At 39.4% G+C, this 18,010-nt stretch overlaps 1 protein-coding gene and 1 pseudogene across 3 annotated transcripts in view; both read left to right on the forward strand.

Moving 5' to 3' along the window:
• The first annotated feature begins 65 nt into the window (after positions 1 to 65).
• Positions 66 to 806, forward strand: LOC117066140 (annotated as a pseudogene).
• A 1,766-nt stretch (positions 807 to 2,572) lies between these two features.
• The window catches only part of PGGT1B (protein geranylgeranyltransferase type I subunit beta), a 57,766-nt gene continuing 42,328 nt past the window's right edge, over positions 2,573 to 18,010 (forward strand). Inside the window, exons 1-2 of one of the 3 annotated variants that reach the window (XM_033181517.1) lie at positions 2,573 to 2,755; positions 11,874 to 11,992. In XM_033181517.1, coding sequence (XP_033037408.1) covers positions 2,616 to 2,755; positions 11,874 to 11,992 — 259 coding nt within the window. In that variant the 5' untranslated portion in view covers positions 2,573 to 2,615. Of the gene's footprint in view, positions 2,756 to 8,423; positions 8,538 to 11,873; positions 11,993 to 18,010 lie in introns of those variants that run through there. The other 2 variants (XM_033181514.1, XM_033181516.1) reach the window with 2 other exon arrangements.

The raw sequence follows: 18,010 nt of genomic DNA on the forward strand, positions 1-18,010 counted from the left end.
CGGATGACGCCAGTGCAGCAGGGGGCCTGGGATGGGGAACTGGGGTCGCGGCCATGGAGTGGGTGGGGGCCAGCTGCAGAGCTCCCGGAGGCAAGGCCAAGGCCAAGGAGTAGATGCTTGTCACCAAGCTGGGTCGCCTGGTCAAGGACATGAAGATTAAGTCCCTGGAGGAAATCTGTCTCTTCTCCCTACCCATCAAGGAGTCTGTGATCATTGACTTTTTCCTAGGGCCTCTCTCAAGGGTGAAGTTTTGAAGACATGCCAGTGCAAAAGCAGACCCGCACCGGCCAACGCAGCAGGTTTAAGGCGTTTGTTGCCATTGGGCACAATGGCCGCACTGATCTGGGTATCAGGCTCCAAGGAGGTGGCCACTGCCATCCGCGGGGCCATCATCCTGGCTAAGCTCTCCGTTGTGCCCATGCACAGAGGCTACTGGGGGAACAAGATTGGCAAGCCCCACACCATCCCTTGCAAGGTGACAGGTTGCAACGGCTCTGTGCTGGCCCAGGTCATCCCTGCATCCAGGGGCACTGGCATCGTTGGCCCCCATGGCCAAGAAGCTGCTGCTGATGGCTGGTATCGATGACTGCTACACCTCAGCCGAGGGCTGCACTGCCATCCTGCACAACTTCACCATGGTCATTTTTGATGCCATCTCTAAGGCCTACAGCAGGCTGACCCCTGACCTCTGGAAGGAGACTGTATTCACCAAGTCTCCCTATCAAGAATTCACTGACCACCTCCTCAAGACCCACACCAGAGTCTCTGTGCAGAGGACCCAGTCTCTAGTGGTGGCTACAACATAGGGTTGTACAAGAAAAATAAAGTGAAGTAAGCCTGGGGAAAAAAAAAGTACATTAATAAGAAATATAGAAAAAATACTAAAGAAGAAATGTTATAAAGTACTCATAATTCCAGTTAACTTTTACAAAAAACATATCTATATATTTTTAAATTGTTACAGTCATTTGGTACATATTAATTACTATGCCATAATTGCACTACACATTTTCGTACATTTCTACGTAATTCAGACATCATCATGTAGTGGCTAAATAATATTCAATTATATAGATGTTCTATCATTCCCATTCTGTTATGCATATGCCAAAAATCTTACATGGCTAAAATCATTCATGGAAACCTTTTACCAACCCAGGAGGCATTCTATGTTATCTCTCAATGAGTCCCACATTGCAAATTTTTCCTCCAGACTTGGATCAGATTGCTAGTCCTTGAACTGAGAATCAGATGAAATATTTGGCTTCCCTAACTTAAGGGCCATGTTTATTAGAATTAATTTTCTGAGAATGTATAGAGTGCCCATAGCTGATTCCAGTAAGTTAAACGTGTATAAGACTCCACTTTGAAAATCTTCAGGTATTTGGGGGTATGTGTGCTAAGTGAGAGATGTTAATTGTAATAACAGTGAAAACTCCAGACTGGGCACACCTGATGGGCAAGGACTGTGAGCTCCGTATTTGTAGGGAAGTACCGAGGACAACCTAGCATCCATCTCTGGCTGTTTGTTAATGCAGTATTTTGTAAAGACATGCAGGAATACCTGTGAATAAGTAGTTAATAGTACCAAAAATTAGAGCACTTTGGATTGTTGAATAAGTGTAAGATTACCCCAGCCCATAGAGTATAAGAATTACATTTTCTAAGAAAGCTAACAAAACTATACCCAAAATTGTATTGGTTAAGTTGGTTACAGGGAACCTGGTTTAGTTCTATTATTGGGTGGATCCCCCCACCCCGCTACCCAGGAATGTCTCATGAACGTTTAAAGGGCATAGTATAATGGCTAAAACAACTTAAATCCCTATTTTTGGGGAAAAAAAACAAAACTAGAAGCATGTTTAATTTTTTTAGAATGCAGGTAATTGGAGAAGATGTTGGGCTTATTTTGCTGTTGCAGATTGATGCACCATTGATTCTTGATAATACGTCGACTCAAGGAAAGTAAAATCTAGGATTTGTAAAAGCATGACGCAAGCAGTCACACATAGGTATGAATAAGCATGTTGTATATGTTTGGGGGCATTATATACAGATTTTTAAGTGATTCCTGGTATCCAGAAAGGATTAGGATTAGGAAAGTCTCTGAACTTTCGTAGTGTCAATAAACATTTATCTCCACTGTTTTGTTTTTGCTTTTTGTTTCGTTTCCCTAACCGTTCAGCTTAAAACTGGCCCTCCAAAAATGAATCTGTTAGCAAGTTTATAGTGATCCATCCCCGTTTTCAAATATGCCATCCTCAGGTCCTACAGACCCAGAATTGTCTCAAAGCGAACTTGATGCTTTTGACCTTAGGCTTCCCAAGATAAAAATTCTGACGGAGGGATTTGTGGACTGGATTTTCACACGCCTGCGAGGTGTTTCCAAGCCTCGAGGGCTTTGGGTAGAAATGGCTGGGTCATGCTCTAGCTAGGGAGATATCGGAGAGAGGAAGTGCTGCACAAGACCCAGATGATTGCGGTTTCAAATACTGGCTCAGCCCGCGGCGAGCGCAGGTCCCCTCACCCGGCACCTCCGGGTCAGCCCAGGAGGGTTCTTTCAGTCCGCGCGCCAACTGATTCCGGGTCGCGGCGGACGTCGCTTCCGGAGCAGCATGGCGGCCACTGAGGACGAGCGGCGGGCAGGGAGCGGTGAGGGGGAGCGGCTGGATTTCTTGCGGGATCGGCATGTGCGATTTTTCCAGCGCTGCCTCCAGGTTTTGCCGGAGCGCTATTCTTCGCTCGAGACAAGCAGGTAACTCGTGGCACAGTCAGCCAGGGTGGCACAAGGCCCGGGCCCCAGCGGAAAGGCGCGGCGGAGTTGGACCGCAAACTGGGCGGCCGAAGGGGACTGCGCCGCCTCCCACCTGGCACTGACTGGTTCCGAGCGGGCTTGAGGTTACCCGCACTCCCCCGCCGTACCGTGGGAAGATCTGGAAGGCTGTACGTCCAGGGCTGTAGAATCTCCAGTTTCCGCCGTTTTCACTTCCCATTTTTTTCTGGCAACTCTGAGCTTCTTTTTTACCCCCTCCCATAGCCTGTCACTTTGCCTCATTACTTCCGAGTGTGAAAGGAACAGGACAAAGTTTGTCGTCGTATTTTTAGATGAATACTCCTGTGCATCCCTGTCCTCTGTAAAGTAACTCTTAATAGAGTGTCTGTATGGTGTTTTATGTGTAGGAGCGGCAGAGAACCTCTAAGGTCTTAGAAACTTTATGGGAACTATAAATCTAATGGTAGGCGAAAGAGGTGCGGTGTTGCGGGAAGCAGCCTGTTCAAAGTATTGCAATAGCTGAAGAGTGTGTTGCGGCAGAGGCTAAGCGACTTCATTTACAGTAGAAGCCGGGGATGAGAAGAAAGGAGAAGGCGATCTTTGCCCCGCATTGCTGTGTTTTGAAGCGAGGCTCAAAAGCTGCTTGAGACTGGATGGAAGGAAAGAGCAGATTGTTTTTGCTGTGTTCTCTCCCCATGTCTTCTAAATTATGAGTTGCTGGTATATTTTGAACACTGTATGACTGGATCAGTTTGGGGAGCTTTGCAGATTATTCTGCACACTCGGTCAAAAACTATATTATGGTAGGTGCTAGAACACAGCTGAACAAGACAAGCATTTGTATAGATTTCTGTGCTATATGTTAGTGTAGGGTTCATAAGAGTATATAGACAGGCATGTACATAATCCAGATTTCTTTAGAGAGGCCTTCCTTAAACACCCTTCCCAAAGGGACCACTTCCAAGACCACCTTACATTATGTATTTATTGGTTTATTTGTTTAATATCTTTCTATCACACTGGATTGTAAACTTCACAAAGGTAACATTTTTGTCTATCTTGTTTACCTCTATACTTAGGACTGGGCTGCCCTGTCCAATCTAGTGGCCACTAGCCACATTTGGCGATTTCGATTTGAATTAATTAAATAAAATTAAAAATTAAGTTATTCTGTTTGCAGTAGCCACCACCTTTCAAGTGCTCAGTTGCCATATTGGCCAGTGGCAGTTGTTTCTATTTCAACATTTGCAACATCTTAGTTTGCACTAGGTCCTTAAATAGTACCTGGTATATGAGAAGCACTAAGAAATATTTGTTGAATAATGTGAGCTGAGCCCTGAAGGATGAACAGATTCTTACAAAAGAAAGAGTGAAACGTGTGTATTCCTTCCTTCTCCCATAGGTGTTGATTGATTAGCAGAGCCCATACCTTCACTGAGAGATTCAGATTTCCATACCGAAAGATTATGATTGTAGTGATATGAGATGTTTTAAAATGTTGATAAATCATTTATATCTTAATGGGGATTAATTTTATGTGAATTCAAAGCGTTTGTATAAAAAGTCTTCCATCCTGTTTTTGTTATTGATACATAATATGCATATTTATCATATACATACTGTTTAGATACATGCAGTGTATAAGTCTTGTGAGCCGATTTAAATTGTGATTGTTAAACAGTTGAACTTTGCTTGCAGCTATCACTGTAAGTCTGTGGTTGCATTTTCAAAGTGCGAATGTGTTTGGCCTATTCTATGAAATTCCAGCTTGGACAAATCCATATAGAATAAATGTACTTTGGCATTAAACTGTGTAATTCTGTTCACAGCACAAGTAAAACAGCACAAATTTCTGACTTATTTAACTTGAGTATAAGCATAGGGTCAACACCAGGTGTTACATATTAGATAACAGCTATATAACACCTTAGTGTGTTGGTTAAGTAATAATATATCCTTTTTTGTCTAATGTTTGTCACATGAATAGAATTTTTATGTCATTATAGCCCACATAACTGCATTTAAGATAACTGCATATATCGGTTTCTGTAGTGTTTTTTAAGTTTTTCTGTTTCCTAACTCACAGACTTTATTTTCTTTAGCACTAAGTTCTTTTGTGGTGCATGTGATTCATAACTGACTTTAAAATGCTTGTGAAGAAACTCCAACCTTTTCAGCAAAGGTGACTGGTCACAAAGTTTCTGCTGATTTTTAAGGCAAAACCATACATTGGGCAAGCCACAAGTCTTACCTAGTTAATTTCCACATTCATTCATAGCGTGCCTGTGCCTCCCCGTGTGTCTAGGTACAGGGATACAGTGTTAAACCAATGATTCAAGTGTTCCTCTGTTCATTTGTTTTTACCAATAAGTATGAAAAAGCTGACCTTTGAGAAGGCTAATATTGGACTGGATATTTAGACACTTATTTTCTGATTCACCATTTTGGCAAAATTACTCTTATTTTCCTGTTTCTTTTAGCTTGACCAATAGGAATAATTTTTACTTTTCTAGTGACAATAACTTTATGAAAATAAAAAGTGTATTGTCTGCTGTTTCATCAGAGATTTTTCTTTTATATTGACTTCTTAAAATGATAGTTACTAGTTTACAACTCAAGTGAATATTATATCTTGCATTGGGAGCTTTATCAATTACCAGGTTTCTTTTATAAGTAGTTTAGGAAGTTTAGTGTGGTTTATGAGTTATTGTTGCCATATGTATTTGGGTAATAGGAATTAGTCCTTTTTATTAAGGAACAAATTAGTGACAATTTTCTGTTATTTTTACAGTCAGCTGTTCTAGAAGAAGGGTTTAAGCAGTTAGCTTTTATTTCACAAGGCATTTACGATCCAGCTAGTCTTTGTATTCTCATGTCCCTCTTTTTCCCCCTATGTATCCTGTGTTACAACCTCTCTGCTGCCTCCCATTCTGCAACTACTTTGTTCTTTCATTTCCTCGCTTTTTTTTTTTTTTGAGACAGGGTCTCACTCTGTCGCCAGGCTGGAGTGCGGTGGTGCCGTCTCTCCTTACTGCAACCTCTGCCTCCTGGGTTCAAGTGATTCTCCTGCCTCAGCCTCCCGAGTAGCTGGGACTACAGGTGTGTGCCACCACGCTCAGCTAATTTTTTGTATTTTGAGTGGAGATGGGGTTTCACCATGTTGACCAGGATGGTCTGGGTCTCTTGACCTTGTGATCCACCCGCCGCAGTCTCCCAAAGTGCTGGGATTACAGGCATGAGCCACCGCGCCCGTTATCTTAAATATATCACAGTCTAGCAGTACATCTTTGAAAGTGTAGTGGTCGGAGGCTCTAAGTAATGACTTGTATGTGCTTGTACAAATGCACATACCTGGGCCCTTCCCAGACCTTCACTGGATTCTGTGTGGGCCTTGGGAGTCTGCATTATAACAAGCATCTCAGGTGGTTCTAATGCAGGCTAAAGTTAGAGACTGTTTGCCTTATAGGAGAAACAAATACGCAGTTATTACAGCAGTGATTCCCAACTCTAATGGGCATGTGAAGCACTTGGGGATCTTGTGAAAATGCAGATTCTGATTGCATAAGCCTGGGTCGTTGTATTTTTAGATGAATACTCCTGTGCATCCCTGTCCTCTGTAAAGTTATTAACTCTTAATGGAGTGTCTGTATGGTGTTTTATGTGTAGGAGTGGCAGAGAACCTCTAAGGTCTTAGAAATGTACTTTATGGGAACTATAAATCTAATGGTAGGCAAAAGAGGTGCGGTGTTGCATGAAGCAGCCTGTTAAAGTATATTGCAGTAGCTGAGGAGTGTGATGCTGAATGTGAGCTGAAGATGCTGCAGTTCTGACAAGTGCCCAGCTGATTCTGATATGGCTCATCCCCTGACTACACAAAATGATTGTGATATTCTGAGGGCATTCTGAAAGTACCTAAGTAGCTCAACCTGAAGAGAGACAGGGACTAGAGAAGGCTTCTTGGAAGAAGTAACCACAAAGCTAAATCTTAAAGAATGTGTTCCAGTGTTTTGTTATTGTTGTTGCAAATGGACAATAAGAAGAATAAAGCTGGAGAAGTGAGTGTTGAGCAGAAAACTTCACTTAGTTCTCTAGTAGTGGTTCAAAATGTAAAGGGATGTGGTAGGAATGTAATCTGAAGAGGTAGGCATGCATCAGATCATGGAAAGCTTTGTGTGCTTATCTAGAAACATGAGTTGGATATCATGTAAGTGACAGGAATAGTCATTTGTATAGCCGTATATCACATGGTACAGGACCAGAACCAGGGAGACCCATGAGGCCACTGATGTGGTAGTCCAGGAGAGAGATGCTGAGGCAGTGAAGTAGGCCTAGAGAAGAGGGGATGAAGAAGAAGGAGGAGTCCCAGGATTCTTGAATTGGAACTACCATCTGGTCTGGAGAATAAAAGGCAAAAGGAGCCAGTTGAGAAAGGAAGAAGATGATATCTTTTTTTTTTTTTTTTTTTTTTGAGACGGAGTCTCGCTCTGTCACCCAGGCTGGAGTGCAGTGGCCGGATCTCAGCTCACTGCAAGCTCCGCTTCCCAGGTTTACGCCATTCTCCTGCCTCAGCCTCTGGAGTAGCTGGGACTACAGGCGCCCGCCACCTCGCCCGGCTAGTTTTTTGTATTTTTTAGTAGAGACGGGGTTTCACCGTGTTAGTCAGGATGGTCTCGATCTCCTGACCTCGTGATCCGCCCGTCTCGGCCTCCCAAAGTGCTGGGATTACAGGCTTGAGCCACCGCGCCCGGCCGATGATTTCTATAATAGCACTTAACATGTAACCTCCTTAAGGTTAGGCAGCTTTATTCCTTTTTGTCGTGACATCTAATCTCTAGTAGGTGTTCAGTAGATGTTTCTTACTGAAAAATTATGATAGTAGAAAAACTATTTTACAAGTTAAATAATTTCACAGATATGACTGTACTTAAAAGTATTTACCAGATGAATCAGCCATTGAAAAACAATTGTAAATGAAGAATAATGCTTCAAATTCCAGAATTCGTGCAGTCTTTCAGTCATTTGTTTCGAAGTATTATGGCAGCATCTATGTGCTAGTATTTTAACTTCATGATTAAGTCTAATGTATCCTCTAAGGCTCTCTCTTCACTGACATGGTTATCAATTTTATTTGTGTTCTTATTTCTTAATGTAGATGCTTTTTTATAATTTTAGAACTCTGCAATATGATGTAGCCATAGGCCCATCTGATATCTAGGCATGAATGTAGTCCATTGTTTGAGACACTTGGAGAGACTGGGAAAGGAAGGGGTTGCACCAGAAAGGGTCGGGACAAGCGATCCAAAGTTTGGGAATCTAGTCCACTGTCATAAATTAGTGTTTTCAATATATTCCTTATATCAGTATGACTAAGTTCTTTTTTCCACTGTCCAGACTGTAGACTGTTTTTAATCCTTTTTTTTTTTTTTTTTTTTTTTTGTGACGGAGTTTCGCTATTGTTGCCCAGGCTGGTGTGCGATGGCACGATCTCAGCTCACTGCAACCTCCACTCACTGTAACCTCCACTTGCCAGGTTCAAGTGAGTCTCCTGCCTCAGCCTCCCTAGTAGCTGAGATTACAGGCACCCGCCACCACGCCTTGCTGACTTTTTGTTTTTTTAGTAGAGATGGAGTTTCACCATGTTGGCCAAGCTGGTCTAGAATTCCTGACCTCAGTTGATCCGCCCACCCTGACCTCCCAAAGTGCTGGGATTACAGGAGTGAGCCACTGCGCCCAACTTTCTTGTTGTTCTTATTTTATCTCTGGGGTATGTATGTTCTTGAGCCTGGAATGTTTGACATCTTTTGGAGACACTTAGGTTAACCCTCTTGTCTGCGAAATGATTCTTTGGTAAAGCGACTTGATTGGGGGTTGGGGGATGTTAGTTTTTCATCCTTGTAAGATAAACTTCTTATACATAGTGTTCAGAGTGGTAGAAGAGGGGTGAACGGAAAGATATTGCTTGCTTATTTCTACTTCCTAGGCTGCAGACTCAGATTGAGTTCTAGGGAAAAGAAGAAAGAAAGAGAATAAACAGATATTCTCTGAAATAAGTAATAAAGTAAAAGTAACATCATTGGCTTGATTTTAGGTGCATGTGTTCGCACAATTACCCCTCTATACACCTGTGCTGAGTCAGGTTGCCCAGCAGTTTATTCCTAAGTAGAAGTCATCTAGGAACCATAAAACCCTACATTATATTATTTCTCTCAGAGGCCCACAGCCCAAAATTCCTTTGTGTTTTTTGTGGCTTGTTTTAATTCTCTTTCTTTCAGTTTTAGGACTACTTGAGAATTCGGGTGTGATCGGAAGGGGAATGGTTTCCCGGACTATTTTAAAGGGAGGCCAGATAGTTGCCCCAAAGTGACTTATTGGTTCTGTCTGCCAAGCGTTTCTGATGGGACCTCTCTTTATAAACATAAGCCATTCACCATAACTCTGTTAATCTCATAAACCTTATAGTCTCAACCTAAGTCTTCACCTATGAGTTGAAAATGCTGGACTTTCAGGAGCCCTTAATAATTAAGTATGCAAGATTTTAAAATACCATCACATGGCTGATTTCTTGTATTTGGTACTTACATATAAATCGTGCATTTATATCCAGGAGCAAGTAACATGACAAACAGATCATTCAGATAACATATACAGATAAGAGTATGACTTTAAAGCAGGTGTTCTCAACCTCAGCACTATTGACATTTTAGATGAGATAATTCTTGGTTGTATGATGGGCCTGTCCTGTGTGTTGTAGACATTTAGCAGCAGCCCTGGCTTTTACCCACTTAATGCCAGTAACTCCCTTCTCCACTGTGACAACCAACAATGTTTGATTCTGATGTGTTAACATTAGGGACAGTGTTCCCAGCAGAGAACCACTGTTCTAGAACAGTGCTTCTGAAACCTGCCTGCACATTAAAATTACCTGGGAAATTAAATACAAAAACAAACCCAAAGGGCCCAGACCCCACCTTACACCCATGGATTTGATTGTGAAGTAGGACCTTGATCTTATGTTGTTATGTTATGTTGGTAGTGTTTTGGTCGTTTTTAAGCAGATTCTAATGAGCAGCCAGGTTTGAGAAGCACCCTTGTGGAGAACACCACTTTGGGACCTAGACTTCTTGAGTAGTTTTGATTGTCTAGTGTTGAAATTTCAGGTAAATTCCTTGAGTTTTTTGGATTTTATTTTCTTCAGTTAGAAAATTAAAGAGATGGACTAGATCATTTCTGAATTTGTTAATTTAGAAAAAAATCCCACCTTGTTTTTATAACCTTTTGCATAAATTCTCTAACTACATCGCTTTTACTGACAGGAAGATCTTTGTTTTATCCATTATCCGACCTCAAGTCCTTCATGTTTTCCTCCACTTTTGTCTCTGTCTTCTTTTTGTCCTTTTCCTTAATAACGCTTTAATAAACTACATTAGTAGATGCTAATTGTACCTGACTATAAAGATAATCATTCACTTTATATGTTACATCAAAACCAAAAACCCTGTTAGAGCTCTCCAGGAGGGTTAGATATAGTATTGCAGAGCCTGTATTAGTTCAGTAAATATTTGAGTGCATACAAACAAAGTGGACCTTATCTCATGAGACATAATTACCGCCAAGGGCAGTGATTTTCAAACCGTGTTGCTATTATGTAGAGGTTTTTCCCATGTCTAAAGTATCATTGTGTTTGGAGAAGCACATTCCTCTGGGGGAAATGGTTATAACCGAGAGTCTATAGAAAGGGCCTTTAGTTTATAGAGTGTGATTAGATCCTACAGTCGTTGTTACTCCTGTCCCTCCAAATTATGGCAGACCAATGATAATGGCTTCCATTTATTGAGTGCTTATTGTGAGCAGGTAAGCACGATAACTGTATAAGGTATAGTAATGATTAAAATAATTATCAGAAGCTGATTAGAAAAATTTAGGTATCCTGCCCAGAGTCATGTCTAATGAAATTGGCCAACTTGGAATTTGAACCCAGGTCATTTGACTGCAGAGTCTGAGCTTTGAACTACTGTGCAACACTGCTTTCCACATAAAGGAGTTCCACTGCCCTTAATATAATCCTGATCTTACCTAGATAAATTACCTCTCTAATTCAGATAGATCTCAGTGTGTTGTTAGGATTAAACTGAGATAATATATGAGAAATGTCCCAGCTCATTGACTAATACGTAGCAATAGTCTCTCAATAATATGTGTCCCAAATATTTATTGTTCTTAAGTGTGCCCAAATCTCTTTAGTTTTAGTTTTGTCAGGTAGCTCTGCTGTAAAATTTTAGACCAGATAATTTGAAGTATTAATTTATTATTATTAGTCATATGAATTGTTAGATTATGGAAGTGATGTAACAGTACTCAAGCTATACTAGAGACTGCTTCTGAACATGAAAAGAATTATATATAACAGATTCTTTGTGTTCAAAGCAATCAGTAAGATACTGATTTTTATATGAAAGCACAGGTTTAGATTTCCGATTTATAGTGTACAGTGTTAGAGGGGGAAGGTTTTGCTCTATAGTTTTTCATTCCACCAAAGAGTGCTCCTCTCTGGGAAAATAGACTGTAAGTACATTTGTATTTTTTTTAAATGTTTCGTATTTCTCAAAACTTATTATAAGTCTTTTCCCAAGGAGTCATGTTATTTGTTAACAGCTTTGAATTAAGATACTATTCTCATATTCCTCCAGAATTTAATATAAGCTATAAGTATAATTGATCCTGACAAATTAGTGAAAATTGACATTTTCATATATTTCTAAGCCCTGTACTATTTGTACTGATTAGTTGTAGAGAATCCTTTTTAAAATCTACTTTAGCCTTCAGTTTGCTGATATTCTGGCTTTAGTGGGTCATGTTTGTGTCAGTGGGGTAGGACTGGTTTCTTAACCCCCAAATGTCCCCTTTTGAAAAATTGAAACAAAGGCTTGACTGATAATATTTTAAGTTACAAGAATATGTATATATATATGCTTTTGCAAGATGGAAGTATTGTTTAAATTATTGGAAAATTAGAATGCTTTTATTATTTTTCTAGACCAGAAAGACTTCAGACTTAAGTGGTTTGATAGTTAAGATGGAATTTTACATTTTTTTCTTTTAGGTTGACAATTGCATTTTTTGCACTCTCCGGGCTGGATATGTTGGATTCCTTAGATGTGGTGAACAAAGATGATATAATAGAGTGGATTTACTCCCTGCAGGTCCTTCCCACAGAAGACAGTGAGTGAGTTTTTAGCGTTTTATTTTTAGTGTGACTAGTTGTACCTGACATAACATGCGTTGGACTAGAAAATCTTAGTACTTACTTGTATACTGTTAACATATTTTATTTATCTGTGATTTCCTTGTAATGCAGCATTGCCATTCTGTTGAAATATAGTACTTAACAAATCTGATCATAATCTCCTAAGAAAACAGTTTAGAATTATCTGGAATTTAATAGAGATTCACAATTGTGGCACTGTACTATGTTTTTCCACATTGATGATTGATTGTTGATTATTTATAGTCAGTATTTATGTTTGATTAGTTCTGTGGCATTAACTCTGTTTTTCATTCCCCAAAATTCTTGTCTTTTCAGTGAAAAACTCTTTGCCATCAAAAAGTTTTCTTTCAGTTTCCTGGTTGTTTTCCCTCTAGTGTTTCATTAGCATTTTTAATGATTTCTTAAAGCTCTTATGTATGCTTCTGTCATTTTTATACTTCATAACACTTTAAAATTTTTTATTAATTAAATGAATTCTCAGAGTTCATAAATTACATAATCAACCACAAATATGTACGTTTTATAAACTGTATTGATCTGTTAAGTATAAAATATGTAAGATAGATATAACTTATACATGTTATATATTCTAACCTTAAAAACATCAAACAAATAAACTTCTAGAAAATCATGCTTTTTTTTTTCTTAAAGTGGTCACCACTTACCTGTCTTTAAAGAGTCAGCATTTTGTGGTTCACTGGTTGGAGTAATCATATGTAAATCTCATCCAGTGAACTTTGGAGAAATAATAAGCTAAAACTTTACTTAGAAAGAAAGATTTTCTCTATTTTACAGATGATCTTGAACATAGTTTGTGGCTATTTTATTCTTGAAGTTCATAGTGTTTGTTTTTATATAATTTTTTTTTTTTGAGGCGGAGTCTCGCTCTGTCGCCCAGGCTGGAGTGCAGTGGCCGGATCTCAGCTCACTGCAAGCTCCGCCTCCCGGGTTCCCGCCATTCTCCTGCCTCAGCCTCCCGAGTAGCTGGGACTACAGGCGCCGCCACCACGCCCGGCTAGTTTTTTTGTATTTTTAGTAGAGACGGGGTTTCACCATGTTAGCCAGGATGGTCTCGATCTCCTGACCTCGTGATCCGCCCGTCTCGGCCTCCCAAAGTGCTGGGATTACAGGCTTGAGCCACCGCGCCCGGCCTGTTTTTATATAATTTTTTAATCTATGCCTGTTTACAAAGTCTTATTAAAAATTGATTAAGCATTTTGAACTAGGTCTATCAGAATTAAATATATAAATACCTAATCACTTTTTTTACCAGCTCCATGAAAAGCATATATAAGAGTTTGGTCAGTAGTTACAGATCTCCCATGTGACGAGTAGGATTTATTGAACTTTCTTTTTTTTTTTTTTTTTTTTTTTTTTTTTTTGAGACGGAGTCTCGCTGTGTAGCCCAGGCTGGAGTGCAGTGGCCGGATCTCAGCTCACTGCAAGCTCCGCCTCCGGGTTTACGCCATTCTCTCGCCTCAGCCTCCCGAGTAGCTGGGACTACAGGCGCCCGCCATCTCGCCCGGCTAATTTTTTGTATTTTTTTAGTAGAGACGGGGTTTCACCGTGTTAGCCAGGATGGTCTCGATCTCCTGACCTCGTGATCCGCCCGTCTCGGCCTCCCAAAGTGCTGGGATTACAGGCTTGAGCCACCGCGCCCGGCCGGATTTATTGAACTTTCTGCTAAGAGTACTACTCTTCTAAATCTGTAGAGAAGGGCTGTGATAAGTTGCAAGATATGGTCCTCATTTTCCAGGAGCATGTGGCTGAGGCCACGTCTTAGTCCTAGTCACTTGCAAAATAGAAGTCATTTGTTGTTTTCTCTTTTTGCCAGGATGTTTTTTAAGAGTTTAAGAGAAAGTATGGGATTTTTAAACAGTTAATTATTAGACTGATGTATGGTAGAATTATTACAGATTGTGCTTGGCATTTTTAAAAAAATTATAAGTACATGCCCGGTTTTTAAAGAAATGTATCTTCCATGGTACAGATAGGAAATCATATACACACTGTGGCACATAGGAAAGCTCTGTTCTTGCCGAAATATATTTTTATGTTATTTTTTAATTAAAAATTTACTGAAACTCATACTCCTGAAATAAAATAGCTATTGTCTTTATAGAAAAGGATGGACCATAACATTTAATGAGAGAACTCAAGATGTAGGTTATAGTTTCCAGACCACTGGTCACTTACCCACCATGCTTCCTACTTTCTGTCTTTTCTTCTGTTTCCCCCCACTTTTAAGGACTATTTGATGGCTCCATGATTGAGCAATTTTTTGGTCTGTTCTTTAATAAGTGTTTACTTCCCCCCATCATTTTATTAGTGAAATGAGTTTTTTATAACACTGTTGTCTCTCTGTTGTTCTAAAAAGCTACATACTTCTCATTATTTAATCTTGTGTTGTGAGAGATTTGCTGTTATCTGGAGTTTCATATTATCCATAATAATTTTGTTTGTTACGTAATCACCAGAATGGCTAAAAATGAAAAAGGTGGAAAATAACAAGTGTTCACAAAAATGTGGCAAACTGGGACTCTCATTCACTGCTAAAGGAGTTTTACACCTGCTTCGGAAATCTATTTGATTAAATTTACTAAAGCTGAATATGTGTATGTTCTACGACCCAACAGTTCTAGTGTATACCCAGCAGAAATTAAAATATGTTCCCCAAAAGATGTGTTCTAGGATGTTTATAGCAGTATTTTTTATAAGAGCCTAGAACTAGTAATTATACAGACTACCCATCTTCAGTATAATGGATAAAGGATATACTGGCATATTCACACCGTGGAAAATGATACAGTAATGGGAATGAACAGTCTACAACTACGTTCAATTCTTTGAGTGTCACAAGCATGTTTTTGAGAGAAAGAAGTACATTCTATATTGTTCCATTTTTACAAAATACAAAAACAGATAAAACCAGTCAGGGCTTTTGAGGAATACTAGAAGGAAGTGGGAGAGGCTTCTGGAGTGCTAGTCATGTATTTTTTCTTGAGCTGAGCACTGGTTATACAGGTGAATTTATTTTGCAAAAGTTCATGGAGCTTTTTAATTATTATAGGAGTACTTTTTTATGTTTATTACACTTCAGGGAAAGTTTAAACATTTTTTGGAGGTAGAGTTGCAGTTCACCACCCCTTTTGAGACCCATCAGAATTACCTTTCCTATTAAACTGTCAACTCCATGGACTTCATTGGCTTGAAGCCCATTGCCAGTTTTTTTCTTCAGTCATTGCTGCTTAAAAGTTACTTAAAATATTTTTGCTTCCACCTGAATTGCAAACTTCTGGAAGGCAGATGAGTGAATGTGTCTTCTGTGTCTTTTCCCTCTCAGTGCTTAAATCATTGTTGTGTATCAGTAGTTGTTAGACTATTGAATCACCTTCCCCTTCTCCAACTTTTTTCTCTTCCTCTTTTATATATTTTCTCATTTAGCCTAGGACCTCGTCTGGCTCCTCAAATATTTTCTAATTCGTAAAGCATTTGCAAACTGATAGAATATGCTTTCTACAACTCATAGGTCTGTATTTGTCCTACTTTTAGATACCACGTAAAATCTAGGCAATTATAATATCTAAAAATGTTAAACAAAACCTGGGGATTATAAAGGAAAAATTTGATAGATTTGACTAAATAAATATTTAAATACTTTATGTAGTAAAAGATAACAAATAAGTGATGAATTTGCAGAAAATTATGACATGTATAATATTAACATCGACTATTAAGAATTGTTACAGATTCAGAAGAAAAAGATACATTGTCCTTTAGAAAATGACAAAATTTATTGAGTAGTTAACAAAAGAAGTACAGATAGTCAATCAATACATAAAAAGATGATTAACCTTACTAGAAATCAGGAAAATTCAATCAAAACAATGTTACATTTTTATTTTATTTTATTTTTTTATTATTTTTTTTATTTTTTTTTGAGACGGAGTCTGGTTCTGTCGCCCAGGCTGGAGTGCAGTGGCCGGATCTCAGCTCACTGCAAGCTCCACCTCCCGGGTTTATGCCATTCTCCTGCCTCAGCCTCCCGAGTAGCTGAGACTACAGGCACCCGCCACCTCGCCTGGCTAGTTTTTTGTATTTTTAGTAGAGACGGGGTTTCACCGTGTTAGCCAGGATGGTCTCGATCTCCTGACCTCGTGATCCGCCCGCCTCGGCCTCCCAAAGTGCTGGGATTACAGGCTTGAGCCACCACGCCCGGCCACATTATTTTTTTTTTTAACCTAACATGTCAGTTTTACTAAAAGTTGCAGAGAATATGGGGGAGGGAGTACTTTAATATTCTGTTGGTGGAGGTGAAAATTATTACAGCCTTTTGAAGGGCAGTTTAGCAGTATATATTTATATTTTTGCCCTATCTAACGTATTCTCATGTATGCTGTAATGGGTCGAATAGTGGCCCAATAAAGATATATCCACTCAGAACCTCAGAATTTGACCTTATGTGGAATAGTCTTTGCAGAAGTAATTAGGGATCTTGAGTTGAGATGATACTGGATTTAGGGTAAGTCCTAAGTTCAATGACTGGTGACCTCATAAGTGAAAGGAGAGGGAGATTTGAGACACCGGGGGAAGGCTGGATGAAGAAAGAGTCAGGAATTAGATTCATCAAGCTAAGGAATGCCAAGAGTCCCACAGCCGTCAGAAGCTAGGAGGGAAGCGTAAATCGAATCAGATCTTCCCTCAGGGTATCCAGAAAAGCAACACTCCCAACACCTTGACTTTGGACTTTGGACTCCAGAACTGTGAGAGAATAAATTTCTGTTGTTTTGAAGCATCAAGTTTGTCGTAATTTGTTACTGACCTCCGGAAACCAATACATGTGCACAAAAATATATGTAGATTTGGTTTGGGCATTGTTTGTTACAGTAACAAATTAGAAGCAAAATAAACGTTCATCAGAAGTGAAAGTTACATAAACTATGGCCCAGTAAAGAATATTATGCAGTAAATAAAGTAGATCTCTATATATATACTGACATGAAACTGTCTATCATATATATTAAATACGAGTTTTATATTTTTCTTCAAAGAATCAATATGTCAGTATGTTCAGTTCTTTGCCTTCTACTTTTAAACTTAACTTCCTCATAAAGCAACCTTTTTCCATCACCTGCCCCACCCTGACTCATTCCAATTACCTGCTCCACCTGGACTCATTCTGATCTACCCTGACTCCCGCCGAACCACTCACCCTGTCTCTCTCTTTAAATTAGCCAATCAGAATTAGTTTAGCCTGTTTGGTCTAACCCTGGCCAATAGGGGAATCACACAGCAGCAGGGGCCACGTGCGTCAGGAATAAGAGCCCCTTCCCCTCCCTTGTCCACGTGTGCACTCACCATTGCTCCATCTGTAAGGGTGCACCCTTCTATAGAAGTACCTTGCCTTGCTGAGAAGAAAAAAGAAAATTCTGTATTTGAGTGCTATTTCTTTTGTGGCACCGAAAATTTACTTATAATATATATGATTAAATGATACATTTAAAACATATACAGAGGTGCTTTAACAATCTATGTATGTAAATGTACAGGAAAAACTCAGAAAGGATACATAGAAAATCTTTGTGGAGGGGGAGGTAGGTGGGAACAGAGGTGGGGGATGGCAAGATACGATACTTTACTGTTTTTCTGTGTATCTGAATTGTTTGAATGTTTGCCATAAGTAAATATGTTTCTGTATTTAAAGCTTTAAACTAGAAAAATACTTAACCTCTCTTCAAAACATACAAAAATAAAAACAAAGTTCGTAGTTATACATTAAATACTGATATTTTTGCTAATGGAAGAAATAATACAGTACATTATTTACTATTTTATAATTTTCAAAGCACTGCCAAATACATAACCAGATAGATTTGTTCTTCACCTAACTGGCCTGTCCCAGAAGAGGAAACTGAGAGGCAAAGTGATTCAAAGACCTGCCTGAAACCTCACACAGATGATAAGAGATAGAA

Source organism: Trachypithecus francoisi, unplaced genomic scaffold (assembly GCF_009764315.1).
Source record: "Trachypithecus francoisi isolate TF-2019V2 unplaced genomic scaffold, Tfra_2.0 Lachesis_group2, whole genome shotgun sequence".
NCBI lineage: Eukaryota > Metazoa > Chordata > Mammalia > Primates > Cercopithecidae > Trachypithecus > Trachypithecus francoisi.